The 20,326-nt window shown below is 38.1% G+C and overlaps 1 protein-coding gene across 1 annotated transcript; it reads right to left on the minus strand.

Annotated features, from left to right (window-relative positions):
* Positions 1 to 444: 444 nt before the first annotated feature.
* On the minus strand, positions 445 to 19,934 carry wdr95 (WD40 repeat domain 95). Its single transcript, XM_068316498.1, has 29 exons — positions 19,867 to 19,934; positions 17,487 to 17,736; positions 16,243 to 16,296; positions 16,072 to 16,155; positions 15,899 to 15,964; positions 14,841 to 15,071; positions 13,722 to 13,807; positions 13,526 to 13,618; positions 13,411 to 13,456; positions 13,272 to 13,318; positions 11,459 to 11,576; positions 11,152 to 11,221; positions 10,681 to 10,921; positions 10,506 to 10,611; positions 9,869 to 10,020; positions 9,558 to 9,660; positions 9,295 to 9,401; positions 9,115 to 9,194; positions 8,430 to 8,484; positions 8,298 to 8,343; positions 7,655 to 7,714; positions 3,919 to 4,075; positions 3,709 to 3,804; positions 3,549 to 3,607; positions 3,331 to 3,463; positions 3,203 to 3,242; positions 2,702 to 2,790; positions 709 to 893; positions 445 to 456 (listed from the first exon to the last, which is right to left on the minus strand). Exons 1-29 carry the CDS (start codon positions 19,932 to 19,934, stop codon positions 445 to 447), a joined length of 2,934 nt encoding a protein of 977 aa, XP_068172599.1.
* Positions 19,935 to 20,326: the final 392 nt, after the last annotated feature.

Genomic DNA, 20,326 nt, shown 5'->3' on the forward strand with positions numbered 1-20,326 from the left:
GATGGACCAAAAGTCTGGCTTCTGAGACATGTAACTATGTACAGTATCCTTCCTGGGAGCACCAGCAGTCTCATTTGGATTAATAAACTCAGTCATCATCAAACTTGTTGTTTTTCAGCTTACATTCATTGTTTGACCAAATGGGTATGATGCTGAAAGACCCATCTGGGTATGATTGCATCTGGCCTTAATACCCAATAAATATTTCATTGTGTTTTTCTTGCTCTGTCTTCATACCTATGGTTTGTTGCAATGACCCAATTTCCTAGCCGTGATCAATGCAGTTCAAATGTGTTCACTTGATTCCAGGTCTTATAGCTGCTTATGAAAGAATCAATAACACAGAGGGAGAGGTCAGGTCTTGAACTGCTGTTTAGTGGCTTCACAGTATCTAAATCTTTCCAAGCGCAGTGGCTCGATAACTTGTTATACTGCCAGACGTTTTCATGACAGCTCCTGAAAAGGAGAAGAAAACACATTGACTATAAATATAAAGCATCTCTGACATTTGTTGAGTTTAGGAGTTACACTTGCATTTGATGTTTTTCTCTTGTGACAGTAAAAAATGACTCTTCCTCTGTGTCACTGTTGGATTGTGGAGGTCTTAATTCACTGTTCATCTCTGATTGAGATTAAGCCTGAACGAAATAGGCATGTCTCACTTCTGTTCAACATTGTGATGGGGTAGAGCCAGAGAGAGAAGCTCACCTTTGGTTGCCCTCGGTGAGCCTCGGTCTTGTCAGCATGGTCAGAATTAGAGGGAGGTATTTTAACATTTTGCATTTCATGTTCTGGCAGACTCAAAGGATCAATCAGAACGTCGTAAGGCACAGCAGGATGATTCCAAGAAGACGAGTTTTGGGTGCTCCACCTCTCCAACTGCCCAAAGGTCCCTATAGATTAAAAAAAAAGTTTCCCGTTTTAATATTTTGGTACTGAAATAATTTGACACAGTAAAAAACTGTTGCATCTAAAAAATATTGGAATCCATTAAAAAAATTTTTTTCTCTTCAGTCATTCTCTAGTCTGAACTACAGCCCCAAGAGACCCAAAAAAGTGGAATCATTATCGGCACATAGACAGACACATAAAAAAGCGTCAAATTGCTTTTCCATACCAGAGCATTTCAATGCATTTCTTCATTTGAAATTATTTTCAAGAAGGTTTGCAAAAATATCAAGATGCAGGTGAGTATCAATTCATTTATGTCACTGGACAAAACTGATTAAGTTTGAAAAAACACTGATATACTGTACAATCAGTGAGAAATATGAAGGATGTACATAAAAACTGGATAACCACAGATGACAGCTGTTTAAAAAGATGGTTAAACTTCTGTGGAAATACAAGAGTGTCATTTGAAACTCATGTGTCTGTGAGTTAAATGTGAAGCTTTAGTCAATAGCCACTTTGCTTAAAGGCTCCATATTATGTCAAATGAACTTTTTCATGAATCCCAGTAGAGTTATCTGTCTCTGGCCTCTACAGATATCAAATACATGAGAACAAAAACCCATTCTGTCTGTTTTGCGTGCTCCATCTATCAGAAAATATTTCTTGTTAAGCCCCAGTCAGATTTGAGGCCAAACACCGTATGGTGTCATAGTAGAGTTCATGCCTCCTCCAGGAAGGAGAAACTACTAGTACTTAGAGTTGGGTTTGTCGACACATGCATACTAGTACACACACACATACACACACGCATGCACGCACACATATACACACACACACACACGCACGCACGCACGCACACACACACACACACACACACACACACACACACACACACACACACACACACACACACACACACACACACACACACACACACACATTCCGAGGCTGGAGTAAAGCACCAGCAATCCCATTCCACATCCATTTCCTGGAGGGCTAACCTCAGTTCATTTACATTTCAAGTCACACACACTCAGCCAGTCCATGACTTGAGGGCTGAAACAGAGGAGTGAATGTGTATCCTAAAGTACATGATATGGGTGGAAAGAAACTTCAAAGATATATTTTGGGGACCTCAGGGCCCTATTTAAAATCAATAATGTATGATATTGGACCTTTAAATTACCACACAGTAAATACAACAGGAAATTGCTAATCAGGTAATTCAGTATCTACTATCTTTTGGATGGCCTCATTGAAACTCTGGAACAATCCCTTCATGGCCTCTGACTTCACTGTGTGCCTGTAGGTTTTTGTTAACTACTCAAATGTTATAAGCAGGTTCTGCATTATTATCTGTTCCGACTCAAACTCTACTTTTAAAATCTCGTAATAAGGCATTTATGTGGTGCTGAATTTGTGCCGTTAACAAAATGTACTGTAAATGACATGCTGTCACCTGGGGCATAGTAGTGTTGCCGTGTAGGAGTATTTGTTGCTTACTGCTCTCTATGCAAAATGTAATTAAGCTGTCGTGTAGTGTGCTTAGTGCATTACACTTGACTTGAGGAGACACACACATACAAAATGTGTGGAGTGACAGGTAGCACTGGAACACGAGGATTTTTACCCTGTTATTTTGAACGCACTGTTCCCTTGTTGGTTAATCCAGCCCATTGTGGCATCACACCAAGATGAGCACACCAATAAATAACACAGCTTTCACCTGAATCACTGCACCATGCTAAACATTAATGCTATTTTGCACATCAATACGGGAGATTGACAGATGACAATTGAGACCTACCTATGAATTCTCCATATGCACTCCATAGGCGAACAGTGCAATCAGTGGATGATGTAAGCACAACTTGATCATTGTCAACAATCTGCAAACTGGACCAGATTAGAGAGACGTGAGATGAAGTAGGAGGAGACGTTCCTGGCAGCAGATTCTAAAGCATTCTCCTTTTGTTACATCTGGTGGAAGCTGCCTCCTGGGCAGTATCTCACCTATTGCGATGTTCAGTTTTAGACTCCCACCCCCCAACAGACACACACACACACACACACACACACACACACACACACAAGTCTTTTCCTTTTTTCGCTGAAAAAGTTACGCTACTCCAAATGCCACCAACACCCCAAACTAATAATGAATGGTTCCACCTGTGATGCAAAGGGAAGTTTAAGCATTCAACTCACCAAACAAAGAACAAAATGCACAGCCCATTCTCTGCCCATTGGCAGTATTCTTAGAACATAATGAATCTGTGACTGACCGTGTGTTGCATGTTTTACATACCCAGTTATTCTGCTGGTGTGGGCACGCCAGAGGTTTTCAGCTGAGTCAATGTGAAAAATTTTAAAAAGAAAACTGTCACAAAATGCATTTTACATATTTTTACTAGATAAACAAAAAATGGTGCTGACCTCCATGACATTTTTGTTGAGGGGCGAACTTCTCCATGTTGTAAACATAGATGTAACCAATTTGGTCAGCAGCGTACAGCATTGCTGTCTTCTCTGTTGTAGCCAGTTTTGTAATCTTTTGTTTGAATGTAGACTGTAAAATGGGGATAAAAATGATGTTCACTTTTTGGCTGTGATTGAAGTAAAACCAAAACAGGATGTCGAGGTAAAGATCTTACTGCTTTGATGCTGCCGACAAATTTCCCTCCACCTAGCACACTCCAGAGATTTATACAACCTATGCAGGGGAAAATAAACAATGAACAGAGTGTTTACAGACATTTTGGAAAGTTGTAATGTGCAATTATGTAGTGTAATGAGAGTGCTCATTATAGTGACCCATTGCTCCAGATGAGATAAGAGCTGTATCTGAGGAAAACTGCCGTGATTTGCAGTTCTGAAGGAAGGTGATGCTTGGAACACTTGCATCATATTCTGTGTACCAGATGAAATCATTTAAAAAAAAAAACCTCTACTGTAACAAATGAAATAACCTTTATTGAACAATTATATTATCGACACTCATTTACTTTTAAGTTCCAAAATCACCTTTGACTTGTTCTGCTACAGGTGGGCTGACGAACCGGCATTGTATGTGTCCAGAAACCACGTTCCACACAATAATCTCTCCATCATAGCTGCTGGTGGCAAGAAGAGATGGGGGACACTGCGCCAAACAAAGGATGTCCTCCTTATGGCCATTTTTCTGAGAGAAGACAAGGTGTGAATCTACAGGATAAAAAATGTCCGCTCTTAATGCATTAAAACCTCAACACAGTAATTTTAATTCCAGCAGTTCGAGAACCTGCGATGACACCAAGGGAGGAAGTAACACTGTTGAAACAGGTTTTATTAAATTAAGTGACCTGTTGTTGTGGAACTGGTGTGTTTTTGTTGTAGTGTTTGGGTTGTGACCTAACCTTGGTGGATTTAATAGAAAGCTTATTGTTTAGAGAACTAGCTGAGAACACAATGTTAAACAGGATGATCAATGAAATATATCAGCTTTTATGCTATTGTGTCGTATGTCATGTGTCGTAGTTTCTTGAATGCAGACACTGTTCCAGTTTTAACGCACCAGAGGGATCACAGAGAGGGGACTGCTTGTTTGCGAGTGGCTTTTCCTAGCAGCAGGTTAGCTTAGCCCAAAGACTGTAAACAGGGGAAAAACTTGCTTGGTTTGCTTAAAGGATAAAATAATCTGCCATCTATGGTTCCTATTTGTGAAAGAAAATCACTGTGAAAATAGCACTTCGTAGGGCATTTCCTGTTGCAATTTAGGCATTTAGTTCATGAGAGTTGAATTAATCTCTTCATCAAACCCTCATCAATGAATTTTATTGAATAGATTTGCACACCTCATAGAATAAGTGAATACAATAAAATAAAGATAACTAAATAAAAACCATTGTGTAAGACAGAAAGTGAAAGTGTTTTATATCAAACATGTCGAACAGAATTATGTTATTTTAAGCCATGGCTGTCAAAGACCTTTCACTGAAAATGTTATTTGTGTACTGCATTCCGAAACACATTTTTCATCAATGCCTCTCTTGACGTTAAAACCCTGAGTAGACAAGCAAAAGATTAGTGCTGCCACTATACTTTGCACCGGTTCAAAGTTATTCATCTTGTGCTTTCTGTGTGTGTTTCTCACCAATCTCAACAGCAATTGTTTTTACTCAGAGCGATCCTGCCAACAAAAAGCTACATAAATCAGGACAAGCAGATGGCACTTTTGACAACAATTGTTGAAGTTCCTGTCATTTATATTTGGAGCAGAAATTGGCCATGTTTTTAATTTTCTTTGAGATGCAACTGACCATCTGGAGGATTCACAGTGAATCCAAGGCTGAGTGGATAAGCAATGCAATCACCGATTGATCTTCTTTCTAAAGGCCATTATAGAAAAAAGACTTTCAAGCGGTGTTTGTAGATAATCATAGGGTTCACTTTTCTTACTTCTACTGAAGTGAACTTTTTCTGCTTCTCTAATAAGCCTATTTGAGGGTGAGAAAAACCACTGGCCAGGATGAAAAAGATGGAAGAGGACCTCCTATGCATCCTCCTATGGATCATACAGGATTAGTGAGAATCCTGTTTTCAGTGGAGGTGGAGAGAGAGAACTGTGCCGTGTTGTCAGTGGTAACCCAAACACTTCATAAAGGCAAGATCACAGAAAGGAGCTGTAATATATAGCATGCCACAGTGCTTGAGGCTGCATTCATTTGTGCAGCTGGTGATTTTAAAGCTTATTAGATATTAAAGGAGCTTTAAAAACAAGAAATCATTTGCACGTTCTCCCCGGCATCTGCATGGGTTCTCTCCAGGTCCTTTGGCTTCTTCCCACAGTCCAAAAACAAGTGGTCAAAATTCCCAATAGGTTTGAATGGAGTGAATGATTTTAGTCTTTCTATAATGTGTGCAGGTTGCACCCCAATACAGTACTCTCCAACATGTGCAGGGATGTCCACGGCGGTTTCTGCTTAATTTTTGGTGATTGTGCATTGCATTACAATATCTGGGCTTTAAAGAAAAGCTCTAAATGGTCTTTTTTGAGGGAAGACTTTACTACACATGAACAATAAATATGATTTTTAAAAATCCAAAAATAATCATGGTGATGTGAGGGTGAGGTAACACTTCTACAAATTTTCTGCAGGTAATTCTGCACTGTGGGACATGGATCAGGAAGCTTTTGCTGCATGGCTCTCAGCAAACCTTGTTCGGAGGATCAAGGACTAGTTTCCTCAGTGTAACTCTCTAAAATGACTGCAGCATCAGCAAGGAAGCTTCAGTGATACCTCTACTTACGAATGTCTCTACTTACGAAATTTTCTACTTACGAAGTTTCTCAGGAGGAAAATATCGCTTCTACTTACAAAAGAAATTTCGACTTACGTAATGTAAAAACACAGTATCCGCTGATACTCGAGTCTCCCACAGGTTCCTTGACGCAACATTCTCATAGCTGCTCTGCCATTGGCTATTACCTATTATGTATCTTCCTGGCATCCCATTGGCTAAGAGGGATGCCACTCCATCTCTGTGTAGAACTTGATCGGTGCGTATGCAGCTTATGCAGTGTCTTCAACATTCGGCACTCAACCCTTGAGGTAGTCTGATAGTTTTGCGCAAATATAATAACTTTTTGAGGACGTATTCGCTATGGACCCTAAGAAAGTTACGGAGAAAAGAGGAAAAGAAAAGACGAAGAAAATAGTTTTTTTTATCCATACAAACAAAGCAAGTGATAATAGAAAAGCATGAAAAAGGGATGTGTTTGGTTGATCTCGCCAAAGAATATGGCCGTAATGCATCTACAATCACCACGTTATTAAAACAAAAGGACGTTTAACGAGTTTAAGGCATCGTGTGGATGGTTGGAGAATTTCAAAAGGAGGACTGGAATTCTCTGTTGTTCAGCATCGTGAGATAGGAGAGCATGAACCAAAGAGGGCAAAAAGCAATGGGGACAGCTGCAAAAGGTAAATGACCGTCATTATTATTCTTTACTCTATTCTTTGTTTTTTACGTTATGCACAACTCTCATTTATTGTGCAATAATCTAATCGTAACATGTATTTGTTACATGTTTTGATGCATTTTTATGCTTTATAAAACATTTATGTCTGAATTTTGGGGGGCTTGGAACGGATTAGGGCATTTGCATGGAAAACGCGTCTCTACTTACGTAATTTTCTACTTACGTAATTTCTTCCGGAACCAATTAATTACGTAAGTAGAAGTACCACTATACATAGAAAATTGGAGGTTTGAGGCAGCACATGGACAGAACTCACAAAGCCCTCCTACTGTATGATGCACAATGAATTCAAACGCAAACAACATTTTCACGGTACGTCATCATCAATGTGGAACTTTTCCACATACTAATTCTGTAAGTAGATTGTGACCACAGCACACAAATATAATGAAATGTTCAATTAAATATCTGAGGTAGTGTAGTACTTGTATTGCACTATTTTCAACTGCAAACACGGAGCAAAAAACAGAATCTGTGCTTGATTTCTGTGTCTGGTAAGGCATGAATTCATAGCAATTGTAAAAAATTGATCATAATTTTTCTTTTTTTCATTTTCATCACAATAACTTGTCTGTTTTACAAATGAAAGAAAATGTCCATATTTATCCAATGCTTATTTCTCATACAAAGACATCATAAATTTGTCAGACATTTGGTTGTAAGTATTACGACCAAATGGCTGTGAGAAATTCCTTTTCTAAGAATTACTGTCAAAACAGTTTTCTAGTTATTAATCACCAGATCATCCTGCCATGAAGGCTGCGGCCTCTGGATGTGATGAAAGTCCTGTGGTAAGTCCTGACAATACACAAAATCACAGTAAGCAATGAAAATGCTTTTCACACCACGACAATATATTTATTTTGTTATTTTTGGATCATAAAGACTACCTGTGGCTTATTATCCAGACAAGGACAAATGTCTTTTATCTTGAATCAAAATAATTCCACATTTCATTGTCAATGACTGATTGTTTGTGTTGGTGGTTCTGGGTGTAAGGCCGGTGAAATCTGATTGGCCCGTAAAGAGCCTCTGTTCTGTCACTGTTTATTTTGGTTGGAAACACCTTTCATGACAGCAGTGATACTGATTTTACTTCTTGTGGAAAGGCGTCTTCCTTTGGGAAGGGTTACTATGTTCATTACTTTTATTGTAACTTGAATTTCAATAGGAACCTTATTTATAAATGAGAATAGGTTATTTGGATGTGACACAAATGCAGCACAGGTGTTATCTGAAATAAATTTAACAATGTACAGCAATGCAGTGGGGTGTAAAACAATTGTGGGATAGAGAAAATTGAGACAAAATAATTAGAGGGATTCCTGAATGCAAACTGACAAATAATACCTAGACCTTCAGTCATTTTGTTTGTACTCACTGAGTAAATGTCAATCTTCCGCTCCCGGCCGACAGATATCACATGGCTTGAAACGTAAATTTCACAAAATCAACATGGACTGAAGTACATACTGAGCCAAGGACACTTGTCAAATATTGCATCATTACTCACCAGTTCCTTTGAACTTTTAGAAAGATGCAGTCGCAGACCTCATGACATTCCCCGTCTACAGCAACATTCAAAGTGATTTTTCACAATTACTGGAAATATCATCCTGGTTGCCAAACTAAAATGCTGGCATTGCACATTTCTGAAAAGCACAGGTGTAATTGATATATATTGCATCAACATTTTGACAATACCTATCATATGCTCAAATTACGTGGATATGGGCTGACTTTCATACTGGAACTTGGAAAGGTCAGTGCCCACTGCCAAGGAACAGGCTGCTGTTTGAAACCACTTTAACCAACCAAAGACCAAGACTTAAAGCAACTGTTGAGACTTTTTCTCATCGTTTTTTGGCACCAACAGTCAACAATTTGAAAAATGTTTTCTGACACAAGCCACAGTTCTGTCTTTCTGCCTCATCACACTGTTTGCAGCAGCAGGGACCTAAGATGCATGGCTGTCTACACACTTAATTCAAATAACTGTGAATAACAAATTTGTAGCTTTAATCTCCCCTGCTCTAGAACCTGCTTACTTGTAGGTTTTTTTTAGCTCATAAAACATTAAGTTTTTCCTCAGATTTGCAGAGACGTACAGTAACAACATTTATTCATGCTGTTGGTTTTATAATGTAATGTTTCAAGCTTTTTGTATTGATGGTGGATATTAGCTTTCTAATATATACCCTTCTTTAGTGTCTTTAGGCATTGACCATTGTTGAAGTTCCAGATTTTTAGACAACCACCTCTTCCACCTGTGATGAGCCTGAAAACACAAGAACACAATACTGGGATGAATCCATGGCTAAATATATTTTATCTTAATTTTAAGTGAAACTCTTCACAAGATGCTCCAGGTACCAAACCTTCTCTTGTTCAGGTCAAATGTCATGCAGGTGATGACAGACAGATCAGGTGTGCCAACAAACTCAAAAATCAGTCTCCCAGTGTCAAAATCCCAGACTTTAATCACCTGAAATTAGCATAATTTGGTAAATTTTACATAATAGGCAATACACATAGACTAAATATCATCTTCAAGTTCTGATGCAGACAGGATTCATCTCTCAGTTTAAATTTAAAATTGCTCATCTGTGTCCACCATGCTGTTAAGTACTAAATTACTCACAGATCCCTCGGTGCAGCTGACAACTTGTCGAAACTCCTCACTGAAGCCGCAGCAGGTTACAGGCTCATTATGTGAAATAGTCATACGGCTATGAAGCTTTGGTCTGACAGAGGAAAGAGATTAAAAATGAATACTGGATAGAGGGATAATAAGTGACTGAGGATGCCTGTATGCTTTGGGTGAAGGAGTTTTTTTTAAATTTATTTGAAAACAGTCTTCCATTCTGACATTAAGTAAAAGAATATGTTCTCAATATATATGGAGTACTTTTGATTCTACGAGAAATAAAACACAAAGGCATGACAGCAAACCTTATCTTCAGGGAGAGCACAGCCATACAGTCTGATGCAATGTAAAGGGATTTCATAGCAGAGGAATACAAGCATGCAGATATGTCACCATGAATCCCACTTGCTTTGGGCTCCACTGCAAGCAAGCAGCACTGATCTTGAATATCCCAGATCTGAAATAAAAACAGTTGTACACCAATAGGAAAATTCATATAGAATAGCTGAGAAAGAGCTAATCCAATTCTAAAATGCTCCATCAGTAAATTCCTGCTTTTCAGAATTCCACTGCAGGCATCCTAAGGTTTTGCTGAGTGGACTTGTAAAAATGCCCTTTATACCGTAAATGATTCTGAAAAAAAGGCAGATGGTTGATGATTCTTGTTCCCGACACTTTGGTTTGGCCAACTACCAAAAGTCATGGAAATGTGATCAACAATCAATCATCTTTCCCCAGAATTACTGATGCCAAAATTATGACAAGAATAAATTGATAAATGATAAATTTAGAAAGTACAGGCAGATGCAGGGTCTCTGCAAATATGTGCTTCCAGTGGATCATAACTAAGGATTCAGAGGGATTATTTAAAATCATGTGCAGCATACATCTAGTATTTGCAATGATATTTCACTTAAAGTTAAATTAAGAGTCATGAATCACTTTCACAGCTCTGTCTGTGGAGACAGAGAAAATGTGGCTGTCCTCTGCAGATATGCGGAGGTAGATGACAGGAGAACAGTGGCCTTTCAACACGCCGATGGGTTGCCTGAAAAGGAAAGCAGAATCAGGAAGATGTGGTTTGTGAGTGGATAATCACTGAAATCTGGCTCCTCACCCTGAAGAATGTGGGTTCCACAAGCGTATGAGTCGGTCCATACCTCCAGTGACCAGCAAGCTGCGCTTCTGACAGAGGTCAAAGGTTTTGACCCCTTTGTGGACGGTGAAAACCGTCTGGTCACATGATGCCCGGAGCTGAGGTGACCAGTTCAGTTGGACCTTCTTGGTCTTACCTTCATAGCAGGCTTCTCTAATCTCAGTTAACTGCTGCTCAGCATCAGTTAAGGGTAGGACACAGCCTTAAAATGGAAGAATTATTATTTTATTATCATTTTTGTGAATGTTTTTGGTTCCAATATCTGAATTAATAATATATATCATAATTGTATCCCTTAGCTGCTTAATATTTAAAATTGCTCAATATGTATTATAGTGCATAAATCAATAATGTTTTGGTAAACAGATCACCATTCTGATAGAGTTTGTTGCAAACTCATCTAAAAGAAAAATACTAAAAACTAGAAATTACCTAAAACAACTGAAGAAGATTCTTCATTTGATGAGGAGACAACAGTATGGAGACCTGGAAAGTATTTTACCTAAATATACACAGAAGTGTTAGTTGCATAATCTTTACCATTTTCATCTTTTTAGAGTACAAGTGCATCTATTCTATTCTATTCTATTCTATTCTATTCTATTCTATTCTATTCTATTCTATTCTATTCTATTCTATTCTATTCTATTCTATTCTATTATTGTGAGATCATATGTAATAACAACTATGAAATACAGTATATTCTTTCATACCATGAAACTAAGAGGTGAAATCTCACCTGTGTCACCCAGTCCTTATGAACCTTCCATCTGACAAATGTCACATTCGGAGAGAGCACGGCATTTTCAATCGCTATGTTAGGGATATTCTCAGTCCTCGGTAATTTATTCCATAATCTTTAAAAAGAGAAGTTGATGAACCTCACATATGCACATCCCCACCTATATATTAGAATAAGCTCACTTGAAAGTCTCACAGTGTCACGCTGTCACCAACTCCACCCACTACCTGTCAATCAAGCGCCCAACCAATCACGGCGCATCTGCCAGAAGGAATCACGTGAACAATATGGCGTAAGGCATCTGCTATATTAGGAGAAGAAATAACTATACATGGACTTCCCAGTTAACATCATTTTCGTGTCATAACTGTTCCAATAATGTTGATGTTTTTGAGCAGAGTCCAAACAGCAGGAACGACACAGAAAACCGCAACGATTTCTGAGTGAAACTAGCTGGCTAGCACGAACAGTCTGTCCAGCTATGGTTTCCGTTTGGAATGGGACAAAATGCACCTCGGGCATCTGACAAAAACCCTCTTTAAGTAACTACACACAGTTCTGTTCATGTAGTCAGCTAACAGAACCATCACTTCTTTAAAATTTCCTTTCCACTTTCTCTTTGACAGGTGCCTTTTCCTTTCACGTTAGCTCCTTTCCCAATCTCATGATTAGTTAGCTTTCTTTCTCCAGTTAGCCTGCCAACATTCATCTACGGCTTTACAATGTTCAGCACAATCCATGATTCGCCAACACAAAGTTGTTACGTCACCACGTTGCTTTTTGACTACGTTGGGTGCGTTTGGTTTATAATACCAATGCATTTGTTTTCATATGTTTGTTATGAAGTCTGATATTATTGTTTTACCGTGGAATTTCCACAGGTTCCCGGTGGTACCACATAATTTAATTGATCAGCTGAGGAACCAATAGAAAGGGGAACGTGTAGTTTTCTATTTAATCACCATATGACAATAAGTTCATGGAGCTTTCAATGAAGCTATTTTACTTCACAAAATCCCCACACTTGGCTCTAGTGTAATCAGAGCATCAGAGAACTGGGTGGTTACTGTTAAATCAGATTCAAATCTGTGGTTTTCATTTTGAAAAAAAATGGAAGGTAGCATAGCCTTCTAAATGTTTCCCACAGCAAGGAACATGCTATCACAAAACAGGCAAAGAAAACATCCAAGGAACTGCAGCCACTCTTTGCTCAATAAAAGTCAGTGTTTACTATTCAAAGAAACCATTGGGGTCAATGCTGAGGGAAAAGACAGTGCCAACCTACAAGATCATAAAGGCATGTTTGACTGCCACTACAAGGCATCTGAAGTGACAATGCTGAAGTGTTTGGAAGACATTGCTTCATTTAATTTTGATAAACCAAACAGCATTCATCATCATATCTATGGTCTTTGAACGGCCAGAATTTCACCTCAGTGCTTTTACAGACTGATTTCCGGTTTTTGAACAGTTTTGTTTTATATTCCGGACGGCAAATACTTTCCCCTGCCAGTAATTTGGGTGACAGATAATGAGACTGTTGCTTCATTAAATAAAATTATTATTTCAAGCTGGCATTAGCTGTTACCCCAGAAACCTTAGTTTTTTGTAAATTTAGTTTCAGACCCAAAAGTTTTTTTTTTTAAAAACAGGAACTGGTCTAATGCATTTCCAGTTCCTGTATGCAGGTACTAAATGACACCAACAGCTGTCCAGAATACATTCTTCAATAGGAGACAAGACTGAAGATTTTGTCATCCTATCTGTCCCATCTCCATCAGGAATGGAACAGATAGAAAGTCACAAATACCTGAGGGTATCTCCAACAGAGGATATTAAAATGATATTCACACATCCCTGAAATGAAAAATACATAAATCAGCATAAACTCAATATTAATTAAGTGGTGTGTGAGAGTTAATTGATTAAATTTGAACAAAAGATTCTACCTCAGGATCGCCATACAAAATACAACATTTATCAAGGCCAGTGTAGCTGTAGGGTAACACACAAGGGTTATAAGGTTGTTAAAGATCTTGATACACTGAAAGCAATGTTACTTACCCATAGTCTAAAGTCAAAGGTATTGTATTGAGTGTGCTGATCTGGCAATAAGGCTCCAGAGTAAAAAGCTCGTATAGTTGGATTTCTCTGTCTCTGCTCAATATGAGAGACATGCACAGCAAACAAAACAAGAAATCAATATATTCTACAAATAAATATGTCTTTAAGTCATGTTAGCCAACATTTTTGATTTTACCCTGTTGCAATCATCAGCTTGTTGCACTCTGCCATTAGAGTGAAATCACTTGCCCATTTTGAGTTCCTGCCTACAGGTCCTTCATTCTGGAGAAAACATAAAACTTTCATCAATATAATGCAAATACAATACCAAAATAATAACAATATAATAATATGTAATGATTGGAAGTAGACAAATTACAGCTTCATAGGGCAATGTAATCAATGCAATAGACCTGAAATAATATACTGTAATTAATATCATGCAAAGACTTTATGATATTTTTTTATTCTCATACATAGAAGTGACAATGTATGTCCTTTGTGCATGAAATGATCATATTAAAGGTTCGGGCAGATGAATGCTGTCTTTTGATTATTGCCAGAAAAGAAACAAAACTAACAAGTGATTCATCACTTTTTGACAGCGCAGCAACGTGGGATAGTGGTTAGCACTGTTGCCTGACAACAAGAAGGTCATGGGTTCAAACCCCAGCATTTCTAATATGGTCTTTTTGTGTGTAGTTAGCATGTTCTCTCTGTGTCTGAATGGGTTTCTACGGCTACTTGGGTTTCCTCCCAACATCATGAAAAACATGCGTCTAAGGATCTTTAGGTCATGTTGACCCACAGTGGAAGGCGTGCCCAGGGTGCAGCGGCCCAGGATCCACTCTTTATCTGACCTCATAATTTCATTGTACGATTGTATAATGATCAATAACGTGCTTTCTTTCTTTCTTTCTTTCTTTCTTTCTTTCTTTCTTTATTTTTTTCTTTCAAAACCATTTTACTTTATTTGACCCCAGTTTTTTCTGGTTGGTTAAGCAAAAGCAGGGAGTGAGCTTGACAGAGAGGACTGCCGATGAGTGAGTATAAAAATAGGCCTCCTGATAGAACTTTTACTTAGTTTCATCTTTCAGTTCAATTTGGCTCTGCTTCTTTGGAAAATGGCCTGTTTGGTCAATTGAACAATATTTGTATTCTTGTACGTGTGTCGGAACCAAGATATTAAAGGTGAGAGCAGAAGATAACATTCACTATCACATTGTTGATTTTTTTTTTTCATGGAATTTGTTGACAATGAGATAGATATTCAGTAAGATTTTCCATTAAGTAGAAAACAAAAGTGAAAACATACAAACATGTGTTTGGTCTTAAATGGTTTAAGTTCAGGGCTCCAGTAGCAAATAAACCCATCTTCTCGCACTGTGATGATGGTGCCCTCATTGCTGGAGTGGATGTTGATAGTGGGAATGCCATGAGGCAATGCCTTCACAGTAGCTGGCAGAGTGAAAGCAACCTGCTTATTGCGTCTTGCAGTATCTTGGAGCTCTTTGTACTCCTGCAGCATGTATGTGCACAAATCACCCTGCATCAGATTACTTAGTGTTAAAAATGAATGTTTTCTGCTACAGAATTGTTATCAAAAGTGAGGATAAATTTTGCATCAAGAAAAAGTGAAAACACAAAGAATCAAAACCTCACAGCTGCACAATTTATTTCCATATCTAGTCAGACTCACAATAATTACGCTGAAGGATCAAAAGCACATTTTTGGTGGACTGAAAATAATCACTGTATATTTTCAGTTTCAAAGAGGACACTATCAATTTGTTGTCGGGACCAATGTGAAATATGATAAGAAGTTTCCTTTCTTTTGGGTTGCAGGGTTGAATCACGACCAGAAAAGAGTTTTGCAGATCAATAGGAACATTATAATGTCTCAGCGAGCTTGAAATTTGAGATGAAAAGTGTTTTAATTTGTTATAATGTGTCATACTTAACTAATGAAGTCTTGAGCTACGGCAAAAGTACTTTTAAAAAAAAGATAATCCTTGCAAGAAGTGTTGTGGAAATGGGACAAACACAGTGACCTTTGCCTGTACTTAAGATTTTCCATATTGATCGTGAAATTAATTGACTTACTGACTCCTGAAAATAACACAAATATTTAAAAAAGCTCTCTTTGTCAGTCAGATATCTAGAAAAGATTGGGACAAGGTTTTCAGCTTTCCAGTCTAATATGAATGAAGGTTATAATCAACAACCACCCTCGGTTAGCACAAACTCAGCACAAAGTGTCGTATGGTTGTGGCCTTTCTTTTTTTTTTTTTAGTAGACTCCTAGTTACAACATGTGACTCATAGAATGAATAGCTGCATCCTCTGGAGGCAACAAATATGAATTTAGGCTTACCCATGAAATCCTTCCTTTGTCTGAATAATCAATCTTCTTGAATAACCCTTGAATTTGTGCATTGCCCTGTGAAATTCAAATAACAAAAGAATGAAGCACAGTGGCACTATGAAAATGAGGCAGGTAATTGCAAAAGCACAGGGACGAGAGAAAGAAATGTTACACATCCTTACCGTGATAGGCAAACTCAAATACTTCTTCACTATAAGTTCAAAATTCTTCACATTAATGGATGTCATGCCTCTCATTTCAAATTCCTTTGTGGAGAAAATTCCAGAAAATTCTATTTGAAAAAACTAATCAGATATTCAGTGTGGTTTTAAAAAGGAGAGACGATTCAGTACCTCAAAGGCTAGTTTCAGCGTTTGGAGGTCAGCGAGTGATATCAGCTCATTGATCTGAAAGTGGTAGAGGTGACATATCAATGACTAAACCTGTTATTGGGTATAATATAAAGAGCATTAGTCAGAGTAAAGACAGTTTAAGTTGCACAGTTTATATTTTTTAATTTTTTTCAGTGTAATTTTTCTGGCCACTCAGTTCCACTCTCTAGGCTGTTCATATAGACTGAGTGCTAAAAACACAAACTAGGTTTAGACTGGAGATATGAACAGTGCTGCCTCACACAGAGCTCTATTTAATTATCAGCATGATTAGGGCTTCACCTCTGAGTAATAATGAGTGTCTTCAATGGCCAGCAAAAGACATGACATATGAGAGACGAGATGCTTGCATGAGGCCGGATGACAGGCCATGCTCTCTGTGTTAATGGTCTCTCTTCAATTTTCTGCAGTTTCCTAGCAACGGGTCCTCGATCCATGACGCTCTTTGATCTGTCATTAATAAATAACGGAGATAAACAGCCTAATTCCTCAAGGATGTAACAAGAACCGAGGTTTCCCCATGATACCTCCTGAAATGCTGAGATAATTGTTTAATCAGTCAAAGTGATGGAAGTACTAAAAGTGCTCACACAACCTTGACTACTTTCCAAATCTCATTATCAGAGATGCATAACTTTGAACTTGTGAGCCAGGTCTGCCTAATCTGTTATGGTACATTCTTCATTGCGTTAAAGCACAAGAGTGAAACTGACATATGCAACCCTCAAACCTCAGCCTGTGTATTTGCACCAGCCACCATTCCATCATTTCTGTCAATCTGAAATCTTAAACCTTAACTCTACAGTTGCTATTTATGCTAATTTGACTTTAGCCTGGCTGGCCCAGGCTCTAGGACAGACTGTTCTGCCTCCGGCGCTGTCAGGCAGCAAGTAAGCTGATGGTCAGATTGTTTCAAAATATCATTTTTTGGCATTATCTCTCATTCACTCTGTTGCTTGATGAGACATACTGTATAGGAAATCAACTGCAGGTTAGTTTGACTACTTTGGAAAAAGTTGGCAAGTGTAGCATTGTAGCACTCTTGTGACACCTTGAGGCTAGAGACAGAAACATTAGTTAACCCGACGAGAAAATCCATCCTGGTATTGATATATTCTGGATCTTGCATACATATTTAGATGCATATTCATAAAATTAATTCTTATTTACTGATTTAACTTCCATGCATATTTTTAAAATTGTACCTGCAGGATGCAGAGTCTGTGCGTTGACTCAGTGTGTTGCACTTGTCTCATGAATTGAGCTTGATCTCCAAGTGCGATGGAATGTCTTCGCCTGTTCTGTCTCAGCATCTCTTGGACCAACCATTCAGGCAGTTCTTTTATCTTCTCACCAACACTCTCTTGTTTTGGTGTTGATGTTTTCTCATTCTGAGTACCTGGTCCTGAACTGTTTCTCATCCACTCCTCTGTACACCCCAGTTCTGAGAGGAGGCTGGAAGAGTCGTGATTTTATTTAGGATTTTATTTAAGTGCATGCTCTGCACTTAACACACGTTAGTATAAGTACAGTAAATACTTTTGCATTCAATATATATATATATATATATATATATATATATATATATATACACATACATACACACACAGACACACACACACACAGTTCAAAACAGTTGTGTTCGAAATAATAGCAGTCTGTTTCAAAAATTGAGTAAAGCCCAAAATCCTCATAATGGTTTTTATTTCCATGCATTGGGAACACTGCACATTGTATTCTAAATCAAAACATGAAGAAAAAAGTCTTTAATTACTTTACAGAAAATGAAGAAAAATGAACATTGGGCTGTTAAAAAATAGCCGTGTCTGTATTTTACTTTACAAACTCAAATATTTCCTGTATAAACTGAAACAAATCCAGGATTCAGCATTCCTATGAATCACTAAACTAATATTTAGTTGTATAGCCACTGTTTCTGAGAACCGCTTCACATCTGTGTTGCATGGAGTCGACCAACTTCTGGCATCTATGAACAGGTATTCCAGCCCAGGATGATTTGACAACGTTCCATAATTCCTCTGCATTTCTTGGTTTTGCCTCAGAAACAGCATTTTAAATGTCACCCCACAAGTTTTCTATCGGATTAAGGTCCGGGGATTGGGCTGGCCACTCCATGACTTAAATTTTGTTGGTCTGGAACCAAGAAGCTGCTCGCTTACTGGTGTGTTTGGGGTCGTTGTCTTGTTGAAACACCCATTTCAATGGGCCTTTCCTCTTCAGCATAAGGCAACATGACCTCTTCAAGAATTTTGATGTATCCAAACTGATCCATGATCCCTGGTATGCGATAAATAGGCCCGACACCATAGTAAGAGAAACATCCCCATATCATGATGCTTGCACCACCATGCTTCACTGTCTTCAGAGTGTACTCTGGATTGAATTCAGTGTTTGGGGGTCATCTGACAAACTGTCTGCGGCCCTTAAACCCAAAGAGAACAATTTTACTCTCATCCGTCCACAAAATGTTTCTCCATTTCTCTTTTGGCCCGCCAATGTGTTCTTTGGCAAATTGTATCCTCTTCAGCACATGTCTTTTTTTTAACAGTGGGACTTTGCGGGGGCTTCTTGCTGATGGATTAGCTTCACACAGGCGTCTTCTAATTGTCACAGTACTCACAGGTAACTTCAGACTGTCTTTGATCATCCTGGAGCTGATCATTGGCTGAGTTTTCACCATTCTGGCTATTCTTCGATCCATTTGAATGGTAGTCTTCCGTTTTCTTCCACGTCTCTCTGGTTTTGCTTTCCATTTTAAAGCATTGGAGTTCATTTTAGTCGAGCAGCCCATCATTTTCTGCATTTCTGTATACGTTTTCCTTCATTAATCAACATTTTAATAAAAGAACATTTTTCTTCTTAACAATGTCTGGAACGACCCATTTTTCTCAGGTTTTCAGAGAGAAATGCATGAGCAACATGTGCTGGCTTCATCCTTAAATAAGGGCCACCTGATCGACAACTGTTTTTTCACAGATTGAATGACTTCACTAATTGAACTCCACACTGCTATTTTTTTGAACACCAAGCAATGATTCATTATTCAATTACACAGACTCAGAAGCACACATATCATGAATGTTGGCTCTGTTGGTTTTCTATGACCCTACTACAGCAACTGGTAAATTATTTGCCATGCAGTAATATAATTTCTACCAAAAACAGGTTATTCATGTTGGACTGCTATTATTTTGAACACAACTGTATACAGTATATATATATATATATATATATATATATATATATATATATATATATATATAGTATACACACACACATACATATATACTGTATATATAAAACTTGTTTTATCATAAACATATCCAGGTAGCCAGCTGTCCTCGATTACATTAACTTCCTCTTCTGCTGCCATGACTGACAACTGAAGCACCATGACAATTGTAAACACTGATGAACATGCCTGGAAAACACAGCCTAGTAAACATATTACTCCATGTTTAGATATTAATACTGTGGTGTAATATTGTCACATCAAGATAAAAACAGTGTTTAAGAGGATGACACTCGACAGAAAATGTAATTTACAATGGTATAAAAGCTTACCTGGTTGCATGCTTGGTTTGCAATTGTCCTGGAGATGAAGAGGAGCGACCCTTTTTCCCCAAAGGCATCCTTGTCAGATGGTCTATTTTAAAGATTGATGTGACGTAATAAGCTAACTTTAGCGCATAAGATTTGAGATCTACCTGAAACAGATGTTCTCAGACAGATCTCACATTAGCCTATCTGGAACTCACTCTAACATTACACCTGAGCACAGTGGATTGGTCCCATGGCAACTAGGTAACCAAGGGCGACAACTGTGAACACAGAACTTAAGAATACTCTGCATGAAAAGAGGGAGAAGCAGACATGTCACCATCTTAGTCTTATTACGTTAACAGTACACTGAACAGTTGACTTTGCAATTTTGCAAATAAACAGGAGAAATTTCGAGATTTTATATATTAATGTAAATTTTTTTACATTAATATAAAATTCTTACATTATTATTGTATGAATA

Source organism: Antennarius striatus, chromosome 6, assembly GCF_040054535.1.
Source record: "Antennarius striatus isolate MH-2024 chromosome 6, ASM4005453v1, whole genome shotgun sequence".
NCBI classification, from domain to species: domain Eukaryota; kingdom Metazoa; phylum Chordata; class Actinopteri; order Lophiiformes; family Antennariidae; genus Antennarius; species Antennarius striatus.

Coding starts and splice junctions, on each gene's coding strand:
- wdr95 (XM_068316498.1), bottom strand. CDS start 19,934: ATGCCTTTGGGGAAAAAGGGTCGCTCCTCTTCATCTCCAGGACAATTG. Junction 10,612..10,680: donor TGGAACCCACATTCTTCAGG/GTGAGGAGCCAG, acceptor TTTCCTTTTCAG/GCAACCCATCGGCGTGTTGA. Junction 2,791..3,202: donor CACACCAGCAGAATAACTGG/GTATGTAAAACA, acceptor AATCTGGTCCAG/TTTGCAGATTGTTGACAATG.